The 22,282-nt window shown below is 44.9% G+C and overlaps 1 protein-coding gene across 4 annotated transcripts in view; it reads left to right on the top strand.

The window, feature by feature from the left end:
- Positions 1-22,282, top strand: part of VPS8 (VPS8 subunit of CORVET complex) — a 69,272-nt gene that overhangs the window by 19,233 nt on the left and 27,757 nt on the right. For 3 of the 4 annotated variants that reach the window (XR_014854146.1, XM_085069972.1, XM_085069974.1), the window contains exons 16-33: positions 327-362; positions 2,498-2,588; positions 3,691-3,737; positions 4,606-4,695; positions 5,096-5,142; positions 5,633-5,855; positions 6,870-6,959; positions 8,092-8,143; positions 8,402-8,444; positions 9,214-9,286; positions 11,218-11,337; positions 11,889-11,960; positions 14,417-14,536; positions 15,640-15,696; positions 16,078-16,160; positions 17,456-17,540; positions 18,546-18,644; positions 21,830-21,919. Coding sequence is in view for 3 of the 4 variants with exons in the window: in XM_085069972.1 (XP_084926098.1) it covers positions 327-362; positions 2,498-2,588; positions 3,691-3,737; positions 4,606-4,695; positions 5,096-5,142; positions 5,633-5,855; positions 6,870-6,959; positions 8,092-8,143; positions 8,402-8,444; positions 9,214-9,286; positions 11,218-11,337; positions 11,889-11,960; positions 14,417-14,536; positions 15,640-15,696; positions 16,078-16,160; positions 17,456-17,540; positions 18,546-18,644; positions 21,830-21,919 (1,518 nt within the window). In the remaining variant the exon portion in view is untranslated. The remainder of the gene's footprint in view (positions 1-326; positions 363-2,497; positions 2,589-3,690; positions 3,738-4,605; positions 4,696-5,095; positions 5,143-5,632; positions 5,856-6,869; positions 6,960-8,091; positions 8,144-8,401; positions 8,445-9,213; positions 9,287-11,217; positions 11,338-11,888; positions 11,961-14,416; positions 14,537-15,639; positions 15,697-16,077; positions 16,161-17,455; positions 17,541-18,545; positions 18,645-21,829; positions 21,920-22,282) is intronic. The other variant, XM_085069973.1, reaches the window with a different exon arrangement.

Here is a 22,282-nt window from a genome sequence, read left to right as displayed (position 1 = left end):
AATTTTGTTTTAGCCATGGTATGGGCTGAGTAAAATGTTGCCATAGTTTTCCAATATCGCAATTCATTCTGCTTCTGGGTAAACTTAGTCTTACTTCACTGACATCTCCTCTGTCCTAAGCATCTCTCTCTGTTACAAATGTGCTAGGGAATAAACAGAAGAAAATAAGTCAGAAGAAAAAAAGGCAGCTAAAACTGGGCTCCAATTTATACTGCTTGAGGGTTGCTTTATTTATTTCATCTGTACTGGCATGCCATGGTGGGTCTGTGGGGTACCACGGGCTGCATGAGACTGTAAGTAAATAACTTTCATTTTTTCTTTCATAGTCTGTTCATGTCATGACATTGAGAAGCTGGAGAGAGGTATGTTGAGAGGGAAACTGTACAGCTTAGGCTTGAATTGCTTAAATACAGCTCAAAGGAGGGAGGGAGCATTTGTGAAACATTTACTGGGCACTGTGTTCAGGATCCGTGATTGCTACTCAGAGCCACTGCTGTGGATACGCTGATTTCCATGGGGACACTGCAACTCCTGCTTGCATGAAGCTGCAGGCTGAATAGAGACCCTGTTCTCCCAAACAAGACATCATGCTCTGCCGTGTGTCAGCTTCTGTTAGAGCAATGCATGACTTAGCAGGGATGTGTCATGCAAGCCTTCCGTCTGCCGCACAAGCATCCAGGAGTGGAAGAGTTTGTCTCCAGCCACTGCAGGAGCTGCATCATAAAATCTATCAAAGACTACCTAGAAAGTTAATAGGATTTTAAGTCCTTGTTGGTTGAAGATCTTCTTGGAGCATAATTTCTCTGACAGCTGAAACCCTATCAATGCCCACACGAAAGTTCTTAGTGATCTATTTATGTCTGTTCCTGTGTTGTACTTCTCACTTGAATCAAACAGCTGTTTTCCTTTCTGCATCACCACTTTGCAGTGAGTTTATTCAGTGTGTGCATGTTCTCTCCCAGGCTTTGTTTTGCAAGGCTAAGCAGAGTTCTTTCATTTATCTCTCGTGAGATTACTTTCCCATTCCTTTCTTTATTCACAGTCCCTATTCTCTGCACGTCCTGTGTGCTCAGTGTCTTGGGCATAGGCAAATAGTTTGGCTCATAATGCTGCAGGTAAGATCTTACCAGTGCCATGCACAGTGTCACCCCTTCTTCACAGTCTCTGCCAGATTTCTCATGCATCCTTGGATGTAATTTCTCTATTCCTTTGGCTGCGTGATGTCAGTGAGTTGGGCACTCTGGAGGTTCATTGGTGCTCCATAGCCAAACTAGTTTCTGCTGGAAGTTGCTTGTGCTGTTGGGTAGCATCATTCTTCTGTTACCAGGCTCAGGGGCACATCTCTTGCATCTTTCTGTTCCTCTGTCTCACATCACGTGCTGCCAGCTGGTCATCAGCAAACTTCAGTAGTAAATTCAGCTTATGCCAAGCTAGTTATAGTTTATGTGTGGAAGGCTTTAATGAATCAAGAATCAGCTTCAAGGCTGATTTCCAAGGAACTCTGGTAGCCATTTCTTTGCAAACTCAAATTTCTCCTTTAAGCAGTGACCTTTAGCATTTTTGCTCTTGGCTGCTTTAGGGCTCCTGTTCTCATCATGTGACATTGTATCAGAACCTTTAATAGGATTTGAACTGTTCAGCTCTGTTGAGCTTTTAGTTACCAAGATCACTTCTCTCTACTGGTTTTGTCTCCAGCCATTCACCGCTGACTTTTGTTTAGTAAGCTGTAATGAAGAGTCTTGCTCTGCCCCATGATTTCATATACAGATTTCCCTGGAATTCAAAAGTCAAACACAACCTGGGCTCTGAGGCAACCCCTTGCTAAATTACTGTGTGGCTCTCTCTGTATTGCGGTTGTGCCTATATATCATAGGAGACTTAACCAAGAGTTTGAATTGAGTGTGTGGTGACTAGGGTGTGTGGCTGAGAGTTAGTTCTTGCTGCAGAACAGAATGCTGGGCTGAGACCTAGAATCTCTCTTCTCTCAGCTCTTTATCGCTGACCTATCATACCAAGGCTAGTGGTGCTTGACCTTGGATGCTGATAATTTCTTAAAGCAGAAAATACTTGTGATCTACTTCAGTCCTTGCTGACTGTAGGTTCAGAAGATAGAGGGTAGGATGAGCGCACACTTTGCTGAAAGCATGGCCAAAAGCATTGTTCGTTGTGCTCCAAGTGATGGGGCAAGGATGGGGAATGGAAAATTTTTATCCTTTGTGTATCACACAGTCAATAATGTTTTGGGTCTCCGTCCACTGAGCATCTGACTTAAAATGTCACCCACAGGAACTTGAGGTACTGGGGTCTGACAGTTCTCCAGCAGAAAATGTCCATTAGAGAGAATCTCTTTGAGATACTGCAGTGTGGTGAGAGCTTCTGAGGTGTCTTGTCCCCTTGCTGTCAGGGATTGTGACCCACTACTGGGAAATGCTAGTCTTAAAGGGGAGGGAATAATATTTTCTGTAATTCTGAGGTCCCATATTCCTTGTTGTTTTAGAGAGTTGACCACCTTCTGAAACAAGAACGTCTCACAGATGCCCTGGCTCTTGCTTGGTCCTTTTATGAAGGTAAAGCAAAGGCTGTTGTAGGTAAGTTTGGATTTGTTGGCTTTTAATTGAGACCTCCAGGGAAGGTTTTAAACCTGTGCATGTACAGAAATCACTTTTTCAGGGGAAGGAAAACAAAGGAAGAGAATTAAATTGAAGAAGAGAAAGTAGGATGTGTTGGCTTGTGTTTGGCAGAAGCAGCCTTTATATGGAGTAGTTTGATTTTTTTTTCTTTTTTTTTTTTTTTTTTGGTCACAGTCCCTTTCAAGTAGTCGATTTCAAGTGAAAATCAAACTTAATATGTGTGTAACTCCAATCTGTTGCCACTTTGCCATGAAAGAGGTGGGTCCAGATGTTGACTATGCAGCCTGCTAAAATATTCCTGAAGGCCATGCATGACCTGTAGGTAGCTTTCAGGGTGATTCTCAGTCAACTCTGCCAAGCAGATGCTTTGATCCAGGTCTCTCCCTTGACTGCACAAGGAACTGAAAGAACCAGAGTGGCTTTTGGCACCATGTTTCCTACAAAGGAGGTTGCTTTGAGAAATATGTTAATTGTGCCAGAAACTGCCACCTGTGTGGTCTGATTTGTACTGGACACATTGACTTTAGAGCAAATAACTTCTGATGGCTGTGACAGATGAGATGCAAGTGCCCAGGACAAGATCCTGCTGTGAAATTGCTGATATATGAAGATGTGTCTTGTTTTAGTGCATGGATGTAGCACAATAAAGCAGATACTAATGCTTTGAATAATGAAAAACTGACTTTTTGAGTTGGCATTTACGGTATTTTCCCCTTTTAGTGCACTTAATTCAGCTTCTTTGCATCAAGACCTCCTCCAGCAATTACCCTCATGTACAGTCTTTGACAGCCCTCTGTTAATTGTTCTCCCAGAGTTAAACAGGACTTGGAGATGTTCTTGCCGTTCCTGTGCTGGAACAGTCTTGAAGTAAGGAGAATAGGCCTTTTGGAAGAAGTGTGGGTTAAAAGTAGAACACAAAATTGTGTTTTTACATATCCTGACCTCTACATCTCAAGGAGGGTAGTGGTGTTAGCATCTGAGCTGTGGAGTTTTTGTATTTCTGCTGGTAGCTTAGATGAGAAAATATTTGTTTTTCACCCCACTCCCTCATTCTTTCTAGGCTTGACTGGGGACACAAACAAGAGGAAAGCAGTCATTGCTGACAGAGTGAGTCCCTGAGTTCTTCCCAACTGGATTTTCATGTGTGCTGGTGATACTGTGTTCCTGAAAGGAGTGGCTTCTGTCCTCCATGAGTTAATCCAACTAACTCTAGAATATATACATGTTCCTCTCTTGCTAAGACTGAGAGCAGGATTTTAGAACAAAATTTGGAAATTCCATTTGGGTAGAGGTGGGGATAAAATCTGAAGCATTAGCAATCCAAAATGTGACATTATGATCCAGGCTTGGAGATCTCTGGTCCCCTTAGTGAAGAGAAATCTTTTGTGTAGGTAACTCTGGAGTTTCCTGACCTTTGATTGGCATGTGTCCATCAGTGTTTGATTTGCTGGCTCTCAGGATGGAAACTGTGCTCTCTGTTTATGTAGACATGGAATAAACACTTGAGCTGATCCAGTTCAGTTGTTACAGGGACTTGTATCTGGGAGGGGTGTGTTTAAAATTATGCATTTACTGCAATAATTATTTAGCTGTGCTCTGTTCTTGTTATTTTATTTGCAGGTAGCTATGTTTTGCTATGTAATACACTGTAACTTAAACTTTGGGTAAAATCATGGCCCAGATGAACGTTCAGGATGGGGCTTCAGGATGTGTTCACTAGCCAGAAACCTGGCTGGCAGGATGGTTAAAGTTAGTGTAGGCCTTCAGTATCCCTCTGGGCCCTTTTGTGCTCTTGTCACACCACTGTCTCTTGGCAGCGTCTTCCCTCTGCTCCTTCCTGCCCAAGCGTTTCATGCCTAAAACAGGACAGCAGAGTTTATAGTACTGCCATCCCCCAAGCCTGTCTGTGAAATTTGCTACCAAGCAGGGCCTCAGTACAGCATTTGAGTGAATTTTCTTGTTTATTGTAATTCAGATGGTTGAAATCCTTCTCCATTACACCGATCGGACTCTGAAGAAATGTCCTGAGCAAGGAAAAATCCAGGTTATGGAGCAGCACTTTCAGGTATGGTACTCCAGAGGGCTCTTGTAGAAATCTTTTGGCTTTTTAAATTAACTTTGTTTTGCTGCAAGTATTACCTATCTGTTTTTGAAAAATCTTGCTGTGGTTTGGCTGAACTCTCACCTGTTGTGTGCACTCTTGAAATCAGGATTTGAGTATGGTGGGTGGCAGAGCAGAGCCTGTGTGCCCTCTGTGCTCTGCAGGAGTGTCAGCAGAGATTTTTTCCATATGCACCAGCATATGGAAAACCTGTAACTGTGCCAACTACCAGCTGAGTCAGATACCTCATTGTCTCTGCTCTTGGTGGTGTTGGCAAAGATTGCATTTGTGCTCTGCAGGATGTGCTGCTTGACAGGATTTTTGCCAGTCAGTCCCTACAACTTTGTTGTTATTTGTTCCCCAGGATGTGGTGCCTGTCATTGTGGACTACTGTCTCCTGCTGCAGCGCGTGTAAGTCTGGGCTGGCAGGCCTGTCCCCCAGGGCTGACCCCACCACCCCAGGTAGCCCCCAGTCTGTTTCCTGGGACACCACGTGGTGTAGAGGAATTGCATCACATAATTTCATAGCATGTGTCACATTACAGTTCAGAGCAATGCCTAAAAACTGGTACCAAAGTCAAGAACTCAGTACTCACACAAAACTGTCTCTTAAATTTGCACTGAAGTGTTAAGGAAGAAAAGTTGTTTTGGACCAAGAACCTGCCTTAACAGATTTTCCTGTCATCATCAGCACTTCCTTTCTAATGGCACTTTTTCAGCTGCAACATCCATAGCTGATTTATGCTGTGTAACTTGCCCCAGTACAGGAGCTGAACAGGGCATTCTGTTCCTGAGCCTGAGAAATACAGAGAAAATGGAGTTTAATTTGGAGCCTTCAGAAAGCAGATAAGCAAGATTTTAATAAAATTATTCGATAACTTAAACTCCTCCTTCCTCCTAGGGATCTATTATTTAACCAGATATATGATAAGATGAGTGAGAACTCTGTAGCCAAAGGCATCTTTCTGGAGTGCTTGGAGCCATATATCTTGAGTGATAAGCTGATGGGAATCACAGCTCAAGTGATGAAAGACTTGCTGCTTCACTTCCAAGACAAGAACAGGTTGGAAAACTTGGAAGCCTGCATTGTGCATATGGATATCACCAGTTTAGACATACAGCAGGTGAGTGGTTGTGTTGCATACTGTGCCGATTTATTCAGAGGAGCTCAATAGTTACAACATCTTGTGCTTCTAAGCACAGCATGGCATGTGGGGTTTCCCTGTGTCCCTGGGTTCAAATTCAGTGAGTTGGGAATTACAGTGTGGCTGTGTTTTGCTCCCTTCAGTTTGTGTCTGGCATCAGTTAATGCATCAGCAGCTGAATGTGTTGGAAAATACTGGTCCTTCAGGATTATTCCAAATCATTCTTTCCCATTTTGAATACCTTACCTGACATCAAAGGCTGCAGGAGCACAGAAAGCTGGAGTTGTTTGTCAGCTTGGGTACTTGGTTTTGCACAACAAAGTTAGTGGAGCAGGGAGGTGTTCCCACTCAGCAGTCCTGATTTCTGATGGCATGGCTTTCCATTTGAAGGGTGAAGCTGCTTGGGATCTTGATGTTATGGTTCACTAATGTCGCTGTTGAGCAGCCAGCAGAGTAATGAATGCATCGGTTCTCAGTGGCAAGAAAGAATGACCTTTATTGTTTTGATTTCATCACATTTATAGAGTTCTCAAAAGTCACCCAGATTGGTCAGTCAGAAGCCTTCCCCCAGGCCTGATTGGCCAGGCCTGCACTGCCCAAGCTCTGGGACACTGTTCCAAAAACATCCAAACTTTATCTTTATTTACAAAACACAAGAAAACTTCTCATGGGAAAAACTGTGCTAGCCACACACTAATGCAGCCAAACCCAAGCAAGGTTTCTGAAGAGCTGGGTTTTTAAAAATTTCATCTCTAACTCACATGAATGTTAGAATATAGACAGTCAGGTTCCATGCTTGCTTGCGTGAGCAATAAGTTGGACACTCCTTTGGGGCATTTGGGGTTTTTGCAGACTGGTTCTGTAGGTGGAAATCCTCATTCTGCTATAAGTCATACTCTTGGATGATGGAAGTGCAAGGACATGGCCTGGGGAGTGACAAAACTGTGAGCTAAGAGCAGCTGTGTAGCTGCCCTGTGCTTTGCTGCCTTGCAGGTGGTTCTCCTGTGCTGGGAAAACCGGCTGTACGATGCCATGATCTACGTCTACAACAGTGGGATGAACGACTTCATCAGCCCCATGGAGGTAGGAGAGGCCCTCCTGCAGGAGGGGTTACTGCGGTGTTCAGCACACTTTCTTCCTGAGAAACAGCATTTCAAACCCAAAGCCTTATCTTATTCTCTCTGTTCTGTGTTCTTGCTCTTCTCAGTTTCAAGGGGGAAATAGTTTGTGGTATATGCAGTTTATTTTACTGGATGTAGTAGAGGAGAGAAGTAATTTGTAACTACTGTGCTTTAGAACACCAAATTCCCTGCTGAGACAGAAATCCTCTGCAAAGTTAGGAGAGGAAATATAGTCATGCTAATAAAATATAAAGGAAAAGCAGCAGAAGATAATAACATGATGATTTAAGGAGACTGCATGCACACAATTAATAAAAAAGCCGTAAACAGCCCTTGCTCGAGGTATGCCTTCTTCTGAGGTCCTGGGAGAGATCTCTCAGCAGGAAGCACAGCACTTCTGGAATGCTGTCTCTGAAGGCTCTGTTGGTGCTACTGGCTATCCTGGAGTTGTGCCTGGTGTGCCAATGGCTCTCTAAACCCTGTGGGTTTCACCATGGAAACACTGTTGGTATTTTCTCAGTAGGGCTGATATGGAGAGCTGGGACTATTGGAATGTGAAAATCTTCCCCTGCCCAAGTTTTAGCAGCTGTAATGTCATTTGATTTTTCTCAGGAAGGAAGCTCTTTAGGTGGTCATGATTTTAAAAAGGACTGTGGAAACCAAGCAATAGCTGTATGGGTATGAATAACTTTGCTTTCTAGAGGCAAGTGTTTAGATGTTCTACTTGCCCAAGCTAGGCTCTGGTGACCCTGCTGGGTGGGCTGCACGTTGTCTGGTGACAGGAGATAGAGAAGCAGGACATGGGGCTGGTGGGTTATGCTCTGAATGACCTCTGGGACTGCTGAACGTTGCTTGGCTTTAGTGTGGCCCATGCTTAGGGTTAGAGCTGATGGAATGAAAGCTGTTTTTTCATAACATCAGCTGGGAAAAGCATCTTTTGCCATGTCTTTGAGTCCTCTGTGCCTTTGAATTAAAAGACACAGATAAAGAGTTTCTGTGAGAAGACATCTCATTGATCTCTGCTTCATAACCATACAGGTTCGTTGCTTTGAGCTTTTCCAGCTGCTTGAGCACTGCCTTTTTTCTTGTTACAGAAGCTGTTCAAAGTCATTGCTCCTCCACTGAATGCTGGGAAGTCTCTCACAGGTACAGAATTCTTTCCCTTTGAGGGTTTTTCGTTTTGATACTTGGTATTTTGAATATCCCTGGTCACTTCTAACAAAGAGATGCAAAAAGGAAACACCCAATGTAAGGGTCTTGGAGAGCAGAAGAGTGTTCTAGTACTATTTACTGTGTGTAAAGCTACTCAACTTTGTGTGATAAACTGTGTGTGTGTGTGAGAAGAATTGCATCTCTGTGTCTTGTCTTGTGAAGAAAGGGTGACAAATAATTTTTGTTTTCTAGATGAGCAGGTGGTGATGGGCAACAAGCTGCTTGTATATATAAGGTAAGGTCCTTCAGAAAGTGTGTGAGGTGTTGCCTACTTGTGGCACCAGGTTTTAAACTTGCTGTAGTTGCAGAACCTTACAGGGAGCTTCAGGTTCTAAGAGATTGTGTAAAATAGCAGTGGGTACTCACTAGAGTTAAATTAAATTTACAATCTCTTCTTGATGCACATGGTGTGAGTGAATGGGAGGGATCAAGTTGGAGGCTTATTGCTGCTGATGTGCCAATATCATGTTTTTAATGTCAGAATTTGGTTAGAGTGGGTTCTGTCATGTGTGAGGCACAGAGCTCCTTGACCAAGGGCTCTGTAGCCTCATGTTCTGTAGCATGCCTTGTTCTGGCCCTTTCTGCCCTGCCTTTTGGGATAGCTGTGCTCATCTGCTCCTTGCTGTGTTCCCTGTCATTTGCAGAAGCTTGCACAGGAGGGATTCATTAGCGAATTCCTCTTTCTGGAATTTATGCAAGATTGTGAAGTTAGCTTCTGAATTATTCCAACTTCCTAAAATGGAAAATTTTGTGAGAAATACGCAGTTTTACCAGTACTTTCTTGCTGTGGAATGACATCCCTTGGATGCAAATTCATGCAGTGTGTTGGCTCAGTGTGCATTAGCAGTGGTGCGGCCTGGGATACTTCTTGCTTTCATGATTTACAAAATAAATTGGTTTGCCTTGTGTTAAGAACCTCCTGGAAATCAACTCAAAAAATGAACAGTTCTCCTCAATCTCTTCAATGTCAGGGTGTATTCAAATTTTTTCCTCCTTTTCTGTAGCTGCTGCTTGGCAGGCCGTGCATATCCATTGGGTGATATTCCTGAAGATCTGGTACCTTTGGTAAAAAATCAGGTGAGAAACCTCTTGGAAGGCAGCTTGAGGTTTTTAGTAGCTGCATATGCCTTCTTTTATGAGTTTCCAAAGGAAAACTGTTATAAGTCTGATAACTGTATTTTTGTGATAGGAGTGTATCCCACTGTAATTACAAAACTAGTTTTTAAAGGATGAAATCAAACCGTTGTTGCAGTCTGAACATTTAAACCTAGTATTTTTCTTTTGACTGTAAATTGGGGTGTGGGAACAGTTCTTAGTGATTGGGGTTTTTGCCTCCTTCTTTAACAAAAGTTATCAGAAGTGTGTAGCTGTTTGTTCTTTGTAAACTTGACATGTCAAATATGGGAGCATACTCCCTGTTTTCAAATGCATGTGACACAGGATTGACAGTGGGGGGAAATGTCTCTAAGTAGCTCTTGGTTGTAGGTTTCTTAAAGGCTTTTGAGTCCTTTGGTGTAATCTGACAATTTCTTGAGGGACTGTGTAAAATAGCAGTGGGTACTCACTAAAGCTCACTTAAATGTACAATCACTTCCTGTCAGGATGTCCCTGATCATCACTTTGTGCTCACCAAACTTCTGTCTGAGCTTCTGGCCGGTCTTACCACAAACATTTTTTTTTGGTTTTGAGCATTTCGCTTCAGTTTCTGGGTTCCAATAAGAGGAAGTGCTTTTTCTTTTGCACTTTCTCTTTGCATTGCAATAGAACAGCTATATTTTGGTTGTGTGGTGGGGTTTTGTTTGTGGGTTATTTTTTCCTAATCTACAAGTTGTAGCTGTATGTATGTGATGGCTCTGATTTCTTGCAGCCCCTTTACTCACAGGCTGTGCAAACCCATCCACTCCCCTTTGATGGGCTAAGCACTGGCTATTGTCCTCTCCCACAGTTGTTGGGTTGTCCCCTCCTCAGGGTCTGAGGGGCAGCAGGAGCCCAGCCAGCAGCACTCACAGCCCTGGGAAGAGCCTTCAGCCTCTTTCTGTGATTCCTGCTGATGTTCCTAAGAGCTGAGTTTAAGTAACACCTTTCTGTCTGCTGGGTTTGTTTTGTTTTCTCAAGCATTCCTAGCTGCCAGATTGGGATCAAGGAGGCCAGCAGGGAAGGTGTGGATCTGAAAGGCAAGCTGCTAATTCCTGCTGGATTCAGTGCCACTGTGCTGACAGCAATTTACCTCAGAATAGGAGTAAATGAGGGACCATGGCACTTGCTGAGGGTGGCTGGGAGAGCACATGGCCTCTCAGCTGTCTGTGGGATCCCAGTGTGTATCCGGCATGTACTCCCGAGTGCTGCTCCAGCCTGGAGCTGCCTGTTGCCTTCCTGCTGGCAGTCAGCTCTGCTGTGTGCCTGGGTGAGACACTCAGAGCTGTCCCTGCCCTCTTGGTTCCCTGGGATGGTCTGGACACCTCTGTCAGGGGCTCAGTAAAGGGAGTTTATTTTGGAAGATGCCCTCAAATTTCATGAACTGCAAAGTCAGTGGAAGAGACGGAGTTGAAAAGCACCTCAGTCAGTCTTTGCAGTGCCAAAAGCTTTGTGCCTCACATGGAGGGAGTAGATTGACTGGCTCTTCCCAAGTGAACTGTGGACAAGGAGAGGAGCTATGCCCTGTATAAGGAGGAGTTGCACAGCTTCCCAGGAAAGCTGACAGGAAGGGGAGGGAGTTTTCCAATTTCACATGCTTCTGCAACTATAAATAAGCCTTTATTTTTGTTTGGTCTTAAATTTTGATTGATCTGAAAGTGGTTGATAGTCTAAGGAGGGGGATATTTTCCTGCTGACAAGTGACAGAAAACACCACTCAAATAAGAACTGATGGACTCCTAAAGGGCTTTAAAGTTTAAGTGCAAAGCAGGTGATGGTGCTGCTTTCCCATGCACCTGTGCTCCCAGTTGGAGCTCCCTATGGATCTGAAATCTATAAGAAATCTGCTGTGTTTGCGTGCCTTGTCCTTGCAGGTGTTTGAGTTCCTGATCCGGCTACACTCAGCCGAGGGATCTGTGGATGAGGAGGTGTATCCCTACGTTCGGACCCTGCTGCACTTCGACACGCGGGAATTCCTCAATGTGCTGGCTCTGGTAAGAGATCCTGGCTCTCGGAGAGCAAAATGCAGTGCCTGCTCTTCCATCATTGCTGCATGATCTATGAGATTCCTGTCAATAAATCCATGCTTTAGCTAAACCAGGAGTTCCTGGCTTGGGGCAGGAACTGTTCTGGTGCTTGTTCTGTAAGATATCAGATGGAATCACAGTAATCCTTTATGTCCTTAAATAAAAAGTGGTGGACAGGACATTACACAGTGAAAGTTCTGGCAACAGAGGCTGTCTTTGAAACAGAAGTAAAACAAGAATAATGCATTTGTAAAGAGTGTTCTAGTACCTACCTCCTTCTCCTGCATGGAGATCTGTCTTATTTTCCAAGTTTTTAGAATTTCCTATGCCCCTTTGGACCCGTTGCTTTTACCTGAATATGTAAAAAACGTTTTAGTAGTTACAAAAGAGCAAATTCTGTCTTGGAACTTGCTGCTTGGGGATATGCAGAGAAAGGACTCAAACCAGCATTGTCTGCTTTGTGTTCACTGGTATTCTGAGGGATTCTGCTCAAGGTGTCAGTGTTTTGCCTCTTGCAGACTTTTGAAGACTTTAAGAATGATAAGCAAGCTGTGGAATATCAACAGAGGATTGTGGACATTCTTCTGAAAGTGAGTGCGCCTAAAAATGACCCTTTGTTTGTATCTGACTGATTGTATGCAGTGTCCTCCAGTACAGCCTGTTAATCTGGAGGAGGTGTTTCCAGTCGTGCCCTGGCTGACAGCTCTGAGGAGGTGCTGGGTGTGGATTCACCTCAGCCAAAGATGTTGGGTGCATATTCAGGAATGATGATTCATGAACTTTAAATATGCTGACAGAGAGGTCTCCTTTCCTGTCTGTGCTTTCACCTGGGTGGTACTTTGTCAAATTTCTCCTTTCTGCAGTGTTAAGCTTATTTTTATCTGCTTCTCATTGGATCTACTCCCTGACTCCTTCTAAGCAGGATAAAAGGTCCCAGGTATTCTGTGCTTGGCAGGGGGCCAATGCTTTTCTGCTGAATCCCTGCTCCCCCTGGCTGTAAATGCAGTGTTTGGGATGGGGCACTCCCAGGATGACAGGCGTATCTTTAGTTTAGGAGAGAAGAGGAATGTCAGTTGTCAGCCTGGTGCTCTGGAAATCACCTGTCATCCCTAGCCCCTCTTCCCAACAATGGATGTTCCCATTAAAAGCTCTCGCTGCCAAGCGCTGTTTGCTTGCCCCTCTGAGCTGTCACCATTAATCATGAGTGACTCACTTGGAAGCTGTTTATGTATAAACATATCATAAGTAGCATTTCATTGTCCCTGTCACCACTGATAGATGAGACAAGGGCACAGTGAGTGACTTGGGTGGCAGTGCTGCTGCAGTGGGCTGAGATAATGCCACTGTGAGGGGTTTGTGAGCCTTCTTGAGCCGTTGGTGGCTCTGAGGGGTATTTTAGCCCTGTGCTGGCTCAGCCCCTCTGGTTTGTGTCCTGAGCTGCTGTCAGCAGGAGGTGGCACACTGCAGCTGTGTTCCAGAGCTGCTGGGGATGTGTTCCTGTCACGGCACTGAAAGCAGGAGGGCAGCTTGAGAAGGGCTGCAGCATTGCATCTGCAGGCAAACAATGTGGTGTTAAGAGAACTCTCAGTCCTTTGGTCTGGAATCTGCTGTCCTTTTGGATAAAAGTTAAAAGCTTTTGGAACTTTCCATTTAAATCCGGCATTGGCAGTAAAGTAAAAACCTAGGAGATAGCAGTGCTTTTGAAATAGTTTGGTGAACATATACAGTCTGCTAATGCCGATCAAAACTTTGCCAAACGTGTCATTCATGTGACTGGCCTGCAGCCTCTGGGAGCTTGCTCTCTTCCAGGGTTAGAGTATTTTCACCTTCACATGGACTGACAAGGACCCAGTTTGTGAAAAACAAAGTTAAAATTAATAAAACACTCCAGATATTTCAGTGAATAGTATTTTAGTGGTGTTAGGTAATGCTGTTCTGACTAGGCTCCTGTAAGAAACAGCCTTTGTAGACAGAAAATGAAAATTCAACAAGAATGATTGCTTTAGCTGGTGTTTCAAGCAAAGTTCTGCTTGATTCTCTATTGTGTTTTGCCTGCCGGCCTCACTTGTGTAACGTAACCATTAGATTAGCATCTCATGGGGTCTGGAACTCTGGGTCACATGAAGAAATCAATTGACTCCCCCCAGCTCTGACTGAATGAGGTTATAATCTGCACTGCTCCATGGCAAGGCTTAGCTGGAGCAGTTCTTAGATCTTGACTGACAGAATTGTCCGGATGATGGATTTCCTCCCAGCTAAACACACTGCTCTTATAGGGGACTCTCCAAACAGGGGCATTTCGCTTTCCCTTAGGGTTTAGGACTTTTTTAGAAGCCGGAGACATCAGGCTTGTGTTTTATGCGCCAGACAGGTGACGAGCATACCTTGGGTTTCAAATCCCTCTTGTAGTGACTCTTAGATATTCCTTTTTTCTGTAATTTCAAGTCAGCACAGCCACAAGTTTCTCTAAATATTGTTAGACTAACAGCTAATTTTATGTGAAGATTTTCCCCAAACCTGTAGTCATTTCTTAGCTATTAGAACAGTTCTTTGCTTGCCACAGTTGAAGTGGTGAGTGCCTGGGGCTTGAAGTGAAGTGTTTAGGTTTTTTTTCTCTTATAGTCTTTAACAATGTAAAAATATACCAACATTGCTCTGCTCAGAAGTTGTTACATGTCCCATGAGCAGCACAGGCTACAGAGGTGGAGATAAATATGGGTTTGGAGCCTCTTCATGCCTAAAAAGCAGGGACATGCAAAAATTCAACTGTTGAGTTTACAGCAGAGAGGTGGGGCCTCTTCAGCTTTAGGATAGAGGTGCTTTAGCAAGGACACATCCACTGTGTCTTAAGGTGGCACAGCTGAAAGCTGCGGGAGGGGACTTGTGTTTGACCTTCAGGATGGACCAACACCAGCAGGTGTCTGGGGTTGGAGGCGACACGATGGTTCACAAGGATATCTTGTTGTCCTGCTTACTTTTCCCAAAGGCAGCTGCAGAATAATCCCTTGTGGGTTTATTTTTCCCTTTTCTCTCTGCTATTTCTCAGGTCATGGTGGAGAATTCCGACTTCACCCCATCACAGGTTGGCTGTCTCTTTACCTTCCTTGCCCGGCAGCTTGCCAAGCCCAACAACACCTTGTTTGTCAACAGGACACTGTTTGACCAGGCAAGTATTCCTGAATGTGTATAACATTCCAAGCAGGATGCAGCACTGCAGAAAGTGTGGCCAGTGCTTTAGACTGGAGCAGGTCTGGAAGTACTGGTGCATTATAAACAAGGTGACATCTTGCTGGGCCTTTCCCAGGAGCAGGGTAGAACAGACCATGCAAGCACAGTACACTCTGTGTTTCAGCTTGGCTGGAATTGTGTGAGAAACAGCAGCATGTCCTAGGAAGTGTTCAAAGCCAGTCTGCATGAAGCTCTGAGCAATCTGGTCTAGTGAAAGGTGTCCCTGCCCAGGGCAGAGGGGTAGAACTGGATGGGCCTTCCCAACCCAAGGCAATCTGGGATAAGAGGTATCAACTAAAATTACATTAGTGAGCTTATAGAGCATGTTAGTGTAGCTGGTAATTTTTAGTTCAGGTGGCCACTACCTTCACTACTGTTTGAGAAAGGCATTTGCGCCAATGCATGCCTGAAGCTTGCATGAGCTAACTTTGTATATCAGCTTAAATCCCAGAAATTCCTGGGACTGAGGAGGAGGCTTCATTGGCTGCAGCAGTTGTGCTATGATGGATAATAGGGATGTATGAGCTCTAATAAAAACAAATTAGAATATATATGTCCTTTGTCCTAATTTAAGACTGAAGAACACTGTGAAGGCTGAACAGATTTGGATTAAACACATTTATTCCACGTATATTAGATTTTATGAATTACGTAATTTCCTGTTTCCCTGATGAGATGGCACAGTCCAGGAGAGAGAGTATAGTGATACCAGAATATAGAGTCAGTATAGTGGTACCAGCTCTTTGGTGTGCAGTCCAAAGCAGAAACATGAGGTTGCCTGAGTTCTTCTATATTGCCTGGGTTCCCTAAAGTTTGGTTCTAGATCCTGGTGCAGAGTCTTGTGTTTCCCTCCCAGGAATCTTTCAGCAGTTCTCTGCTATTCCAGTATCCCAGTTTGGTTCCAAGACCAGGTGCATTTAGATGGTCGCGTTGTGTGGTGGTTTGCTGTTGCCACTGCTGGTGCTCAGGGTGTGCTGGTCAGTTTGTGCTCCCAGCTGTGCCAGCCAGGCCTGGCTCACACCAACCTCTACCCTGGCACAGGTGCTGGAGTTCCTGTGCAGCCCGGATGATGACTCCCGGCATTCCGAGAGGCAGCAGGTAAGAGCCTTCCAGGGAATGCTCCTTGGAGCACCAGGCAAGGCCTGGCTGTGGAGCACAGTTTGTCCTCAGGAGTGGGTGTGGGCCTTGGGTCGCATGCCAAAGACATGGGCATGGAAATACTGGGCAGTGCTGGGCACAGCAGGAGGGAAGGATTCCACCCCAACATTGCCTGGAGGAGGAAGAACTGAGGCAGGAAAGTTCTCAATAACCATGTGGCTTTCATAATTAACGGACAATCAATTAACAAAATCAGTATAGTCAGCCCTTATAAAGGGCTTATAAAGTGTAATGGAGCAAGAGCAGTGTACTTGTAGTGACACTGGCTGTTCAGCTGCTGCTGCTGCTGCCTTGTAAATAACTGCTGTTCAATCTCTGCAGGTCCTTTTAGAGCTGCTCCAGGCAGGAGGGATCGTGCAGTTTGAAGAGTGCTGCCTTATCCAAATGGCAGAGAAGGCTGAGTTGTGAGTTTCTGGACACAATATATAAAAACTACCTTTAGATCTTGTGTATGATATTGAATTTTAAATCTCTGCCTTTAAATCTCTTCCACAGCTTTTTTTTGGCTCCACTTTTCTTGTTTCTACTTTGCAACTATGTTTGGCATTATTTCCCTGTGCATTCACATTATGCTTCATTTAAGATGTTCATGTGTAGTCCCAGACTTTCTCTCCTGGGTGTTCTTAGAGAAAGCATAGGAAAGAGGGGGTGGAACTATGGAAACCCTTCAGGAGAAATGCTGTGGGACTTGATGAATTTTGACATTCCCTATCCTAGAGCCCAGGCTGTGTTCAGAGGTACAGTTGTATATTGGAATGCTCCACCCCTGGCAGATGGAGGTCCCTGGTTGGGGTGAGACCCACAGGTGGATTTAAAAGCATGAAGGGGTCTGGAGCCACCCCCATGGTACTCATTTTAGAATTGAGTAGGAGAGACAAAAACAGTGTCTGAAAAGGCTAAATATTTCCAGCATCTCCTTTAGATGTTTTATGATTCCAGAAAGTGTCTGTCATGCCAGAACAGAGCCAGCCGGGGAGGCATCTTCATCCAGGCTGTGAGTTTGAGTGTAACGTGAATGAATCCACCATACCACAAAGGACCCGAGGGATGGCAGTGGTGGGTATGCCACGCCTGTTTGCCTCGGTGTCCTAAAAGGAGTGACTTGATCAAATTTTTCCGATTCAGTAAACACTTTTTTTTCCCCTTGCTTCAGAGAACTTGACAGCCAGACCCCCCCCAGCTCAGCCACTTCCATCAGAACTGAAAGAGCTATAGTGTAATATTAATTAGCGCTCTTCATTTGGTTTGACTCAGTTACATCTGATTTTACGTAAAGTCTCAAAATATTGAAGATGTTTATTAAAATGTGAAGGTAGGAAACTGTGTCATTGTTGAGTCATGTTCAGTGAATTTCTTCAAGTTAGTGTAGTGGATTGGCCTAGCTTAGAGCAGTGTTATGGAAACAAGGAAGATCATCTCTGGCAGCAGAACCCGTGAGACCTGATTTTATTGAGGATTGTTGTCTTCTGTCCCTTGCCTCTCCCCCAAGTAACTCCAGTTTTCTCTGTTCTGTGTGATCACTTCCCAAAAGAGGGAGGTTGATGGGGAGGTTGGCCTGGGGCTGGTATAAATGGCACTCCAGCACACTGGAGCCAGCCAGTCTGTGTGCTCAAAACCCCAATGTAAGACCCTTCCAAAAGCTGTTGTGCTGGCTCAGCTGAGTGGTTTTCCTGATGTGGGAAATTTCTCTTCCTTTCAGCTATCAGATTTGTGAGTTCATGTATGAGCGGCAGCTTCGCTATGACAAGATCATTGGCTGTTACCTGCGGGATCCCCTGAGGAAAGTGAGTAACCCTGCTGCTCCTGGCCTTTCTGGTTCATGGCCATGCAGCCTCTCCTGCTGGCCACAGTGACTGGGCACAGCTACCCTGCTCTTCTACCATAATTACCTTAAACATGCCCTTAACAGTTGAGGTTTCTTAGTTATAGTCAAAGCTGTTTGTGTTTGTCTGTTGGAGAGGAGCTGATTTTTTTTTTTAAACCTCAGAGTTTTCCTTTATTTTTAAATGTGGTGCTGGTGTATCAAACCTGTGTGCAAAGTCGGATTTATTGTAGTTGTGGCTAACTGCAACACTTTTTGTTTCTGCCATTGGTCTCCACATTTTTTTCCCTGGACATAGGCTCTCTGCCCTTATTATCTCTCTGCCATGACCTTCTGTGTGAGCCTCAGTTGCATACCTGCCACAGTTTTTGAGGTATTCCCTTCCCTACCACCAACAGAAGTTGGGATGAGAGTCTGGCAAATGTGACCTCACCAGGTCCTTATGAAACCAGGATGCTGTATGTTTGGTGGGTGAGGGATTTGGAAGAGAAGGTTGTGATAGTGAGGTGGTTAGAAACCATGGCACAGGAGAGCGCCTGAGCTGGGGACAGTGCAAGGGAGCCTGGGGGAGAGGCCAGCATCAGGGAGGAACTCAGGCATATGCTGGGAAAACTGAGCTACCCTCTAGCAGTGTTCTCTCTGCCTGTGCTCCTAGCTCAAGTGATGTTCTGTCCTTTTTCCCTGTGGACAAGAGGGAGACATTTCTAATAGTGGAAGAACAATTCTCTTTGACCTCAGTGCTTAACACATTAGCATCAGGTTCCTTTTGGCTCTTTTTTCCTGGCAGTTCTTCAGGAACTCTTTAGGGACATACAGCCTCCCTACAGATAGCTCATCCTGACTTTCTAAGAGAGGAGTAGCCCTGAGGTCATGCCAAGGCTGTTGGAAACACTCTCCTTTCCAAAAGCCAGTGCTGTCAGTGGTGCTGCAGAACACACTGCAGCATTTATGGGTTTGTGCCTTACAGGAAGAAGTTTTCAACTACATCCACAACATCCTGTCCATGCCTGGCTACAGTGCTGAGGAGAAGAAACTGGTGTGGCAGAAAACTTTGGACCATATGGAGGTAGGTACAGTATATCCTGCACCCGTGGTGCCTCAGCTGCGGCTAATGGCTCTTGGATCTGCTGGGTGCTTTTCCATGAGCATAAGTGTCCCAGTGCCAAGTCACAGCTGTTGAGACAGCTCAGTGCTCTCACACATTAATGTAAGTGCCTCTCTCGGATTCAGGCTGGCTTCCTTGGCGTTCTGCTCTTTGTAAAATGTGGCCTTCTCAGGGGGTGATGGGCAGTGAGTGCTGTGGAGCAGGGGAGGGGTCCATTAGCAAATCTTTCATCTCCCAAGCATGCAGCACAAAAGGACAGGACATGGACATCACTGACCTCCGAGCCTGTGGGATCCAATTCCTCATCCTGATTCCTCTCACTGATAAGTGCATTCGGCCCTGGCACTGCTAACCTGGGGGAAGATGGGGCTGTGACTTCTCTGTAAGACACGGGCTGCTGTTAGACTTTTTCTAGCTAATAATTTTTCCCATGTCTTCAATCTCTGTCTGCTTCAGGGGATAGAGATGTGTCTGAAATGATTGTCCAGTCAGTAGATGTGGGGAATCTATAATATTTTTAGTTCCTATAAGGTGCTGTCACTTCCCTCCAGGGTGATCTGGAGAGAAGCCAGGAAAATCTGTCTGTAAAACAAACAAGACCACACTCCTTAGCAGAAAATGGCCACAGAATCTGTATCCTGTGAGGCAGACAAAAAGCTAATGGGCACATCCAGAGTGCTTTTAGTTTACCAGCATCTGCAAGTAGTGCATGACTAATGAGAAAATGGACCAAGAGGGAGAGTGATTCAAAAGACAATGCACAAAGAAGCCCTGTGAATGCAGCTGTCTGACATGTGGCTCACTGAGCTCACAGCCCCTCTCCAAAGGCACTGGCAGTGCTGTGGGACTGGTGGGGATGGTTGGGCTGGGGCTGAGCAGGCCTGGCTCATTGCAACCTCATCAGAGCAACTGGGGTTCCAGGTTGGGCAAGCAGCTGTCTGCTGTGCTGCTTCTTGTGTATGCTTCCTTCTACTGCGTCTCTGGTCCCCCAGAGAGCTGCTGGGCAGGTAAGGGGCTCCATGGGCCACCTTTCTTGGGTGCTGTCACTGAGATAAGCTCCCTCTTTCCTTTTGGCATCTTCTGTTTCCCAGGATTGGCAAACAGTATATACAGTTCCATGTGGTTTAGCAGCCTGGTGGCTGCTGTGGGCTTTTGTCCTTTTCCATTGTGTTAATCCTGCTCTCAGACATTCAGGAGACTTGAAACAGTAAATAACATTTTACTGAAGCTGTGATTTCAGCTCTTCAGAAAACTGCCATTTGCTGAGGTATGAATGCAGCCAAACCAGCCTTTTCAGGCAAAACTAGCAGTGTCTGGAGAGGATTTCCTGGTGATTGTGTGACAGAAAGTGGGCTTGTGATCAATGCCACTTCTCACTTTCCCCATCATCTCACAGCCATCTTTCCTTGATACTTATCTTAAAAAAATAAACCCTATTCTCTTCAGTCTCAGTACTGGTCCTTTTCTGCGTTCATACCCACATGCCTTTAATTCAAGTACTGCCCCCTCAAAACCCCATTTGCAAGTTGTTCAGACCTGGGAGAGGATGGAAACCCAAGCCCTAAACATTTTGCTTGGGGACAGGCTCTGAAGGTTGCACTGATTCCAGGCAAGAAGATTGGGCCATCTCCCTCCAACCTGCCAGTCCTACCTTCAGCTATCCTGGAGACTCCCAGGGAGGGTTTGCCCAGAGAGAGAAATCTATTAAGGCAATCACACTGCATCCTTTTTGTGTCCCTCTGCCCTGCTGTGTTTAAGATCTCTTGGGTGCTTTGGATTGCCTGGGTTTGTGGGGTGAAGGATTGGTGGGGTCACAGGAAAGGGCTGAGCTCATGCAGTAAAGCTGTGGGATCAAACACTCCAGAGCTGCTTATGTGGGGGACAGGTTTTCCTTTGGAAATCTCACCAAAGGCATCATCTGTGACAGCTCTTCCTAAAGAGTTTATGGAATGGTCAGGCTCTTCTTTGCTTCTTTACACCCCTGTCTGTTTCTGGCATTGGCTGCATTCAGTGGCTACTATGTCTGTCTGGAGACCAAGCTACTGCTAAGTAACTTCTTCAGTTTGGTTTCTTTTTCCAGATGTATGCTTCTGAAAATTTTCTTACTTTACTGCTGTAACTGTTGTTTTTGTTTAGTAAATCAATGTCTTCTTGTTTTTAGGTTCAGCAGGGTCTTTTGGGAAAGGTTACCAGGTGCACAGTATTGTTTTGCAGCAGTTGCTTTTGATTCATTTGGAAGTGTGGATGCGTTTGGAAGGGTTAGAAGCAAAAAGCTCACACTGTGGATTGTGTAGACTTGTATGATACGAAGCCTTGTGGCTAGCACAGGTCTTTCCCATGAGAACATTCTCATGTGTTTTATAAACAAAGATAAAGTTTGGATGTTGTTGAAAGTGTCTTGAGATTTGGACAGTTCAGGCCTGGCCAACCAGGCCTAGGGGGAGGTTTCTGACTGACCAATCTGGGTGACCTCTGAAAAGTCTATATATATGTTGGATTCAAAATAATAAAGTGCTTTTTCTATGCCACGCTGAGAATCCGGGATCTCTTCTCTGCTAGCAGCTCAACAGCGACAAAGCCTTTTAGCTCAAGCTTAACAGAAGGCAAACCCACAGGCATCTGAAAGATTTTGTGTTTCCTTCTATTACAATAAAGAAATTGCTTTTTCATGTCTGGACAGGTATCAGTTACAGTGACCAGTTACAGGAAGCTTGCTTTTAAACCTCTGGTTTGGTTCAGTTCAAGCCAGTTAAACACTGTTTCCACTGGACTGAGAAATTCCCAAGGGTTGGTTGTTTCCTCTTTCCTGCTGGCTCTCAGCTGGGCACTGGGAATGTCTTCTTGGCAGGAGGTAAAGGCAGTTGTCAGAAAACTTGATGAATAACTTCCTCTCCTTAGGACTGAGATGGGGTCTTGGTGTGACGAGTTTTGTGTTCTTCAAGGCCTGGTGTGTAGCAAAATCATCAACTAAAATCCCTTTTACCAACTACCCTTCTGGTTTTTTTTCTGTGCGATGGTGTTTGTTATCTTACACTTGCATCTAAGCAAAGGTGCGATTACACTATGGATGGGCTAGGTGATGCTGCATAATTATATTGCCTGTGAAATCCAAAATAATTAATTTGGTTGTGTTTTCCTCCCCAAAGGAGCTGCTGGTGCTGAGCCCAGGTAAAGCAGCTGACTTGGCAGCCATTCACTTCAGCGAGCAGATCGAGAGCATCATCTCAAACCTGCAGGTGAAGTGTCAAACTCCATTAATTTGGGGCTTCTTTGTAGTGGGGATGTCATTACTGTAGGAAATGATTGCTAAGAGTCATGGTGAGCTGTTGCTGTGTCAGAAACAGAAGAAAAATGGATAATAGCTACTCACTGATAGGAATTGCTACGTCTTAATTATTTGGCCTGTTTGTGGAGTTCTGGCCATAAAAATGTACAGTCTCAGAGCTGCTGGTTGCAGCTTTTAGGTGGGGTTCAGTATGGTTTGGACTCCCAGAGCAGCATTGTCAGCAAACACATCCTCAGAATATTTGTGCAAGACAAGCCTAAAGCATCTCCTTCGGCAGGCACCAGCTGGGAACTGTGTTTTCTTCAGCTGATGC

Source organism: Lichenostomus cassidix, chromosome 9 (assembly GCF_008360975.1).
Source record: "Lichenostomus cassidix isolate B80296 chromosome 9, HeHo_3.0, whole genome shotgun sequence".
In the NCBI taxonomy this organism is placed as follows: domain Eukaryota; kingdom Metazoa; phylum Chordata; class Aves; order Passeriformes; family Meliphagidae; genus Lichenostomus; species Lichenostomus cassidix.
This window is presented reverse-complemented; position numbering and strand designations above follow the sequence as displayed.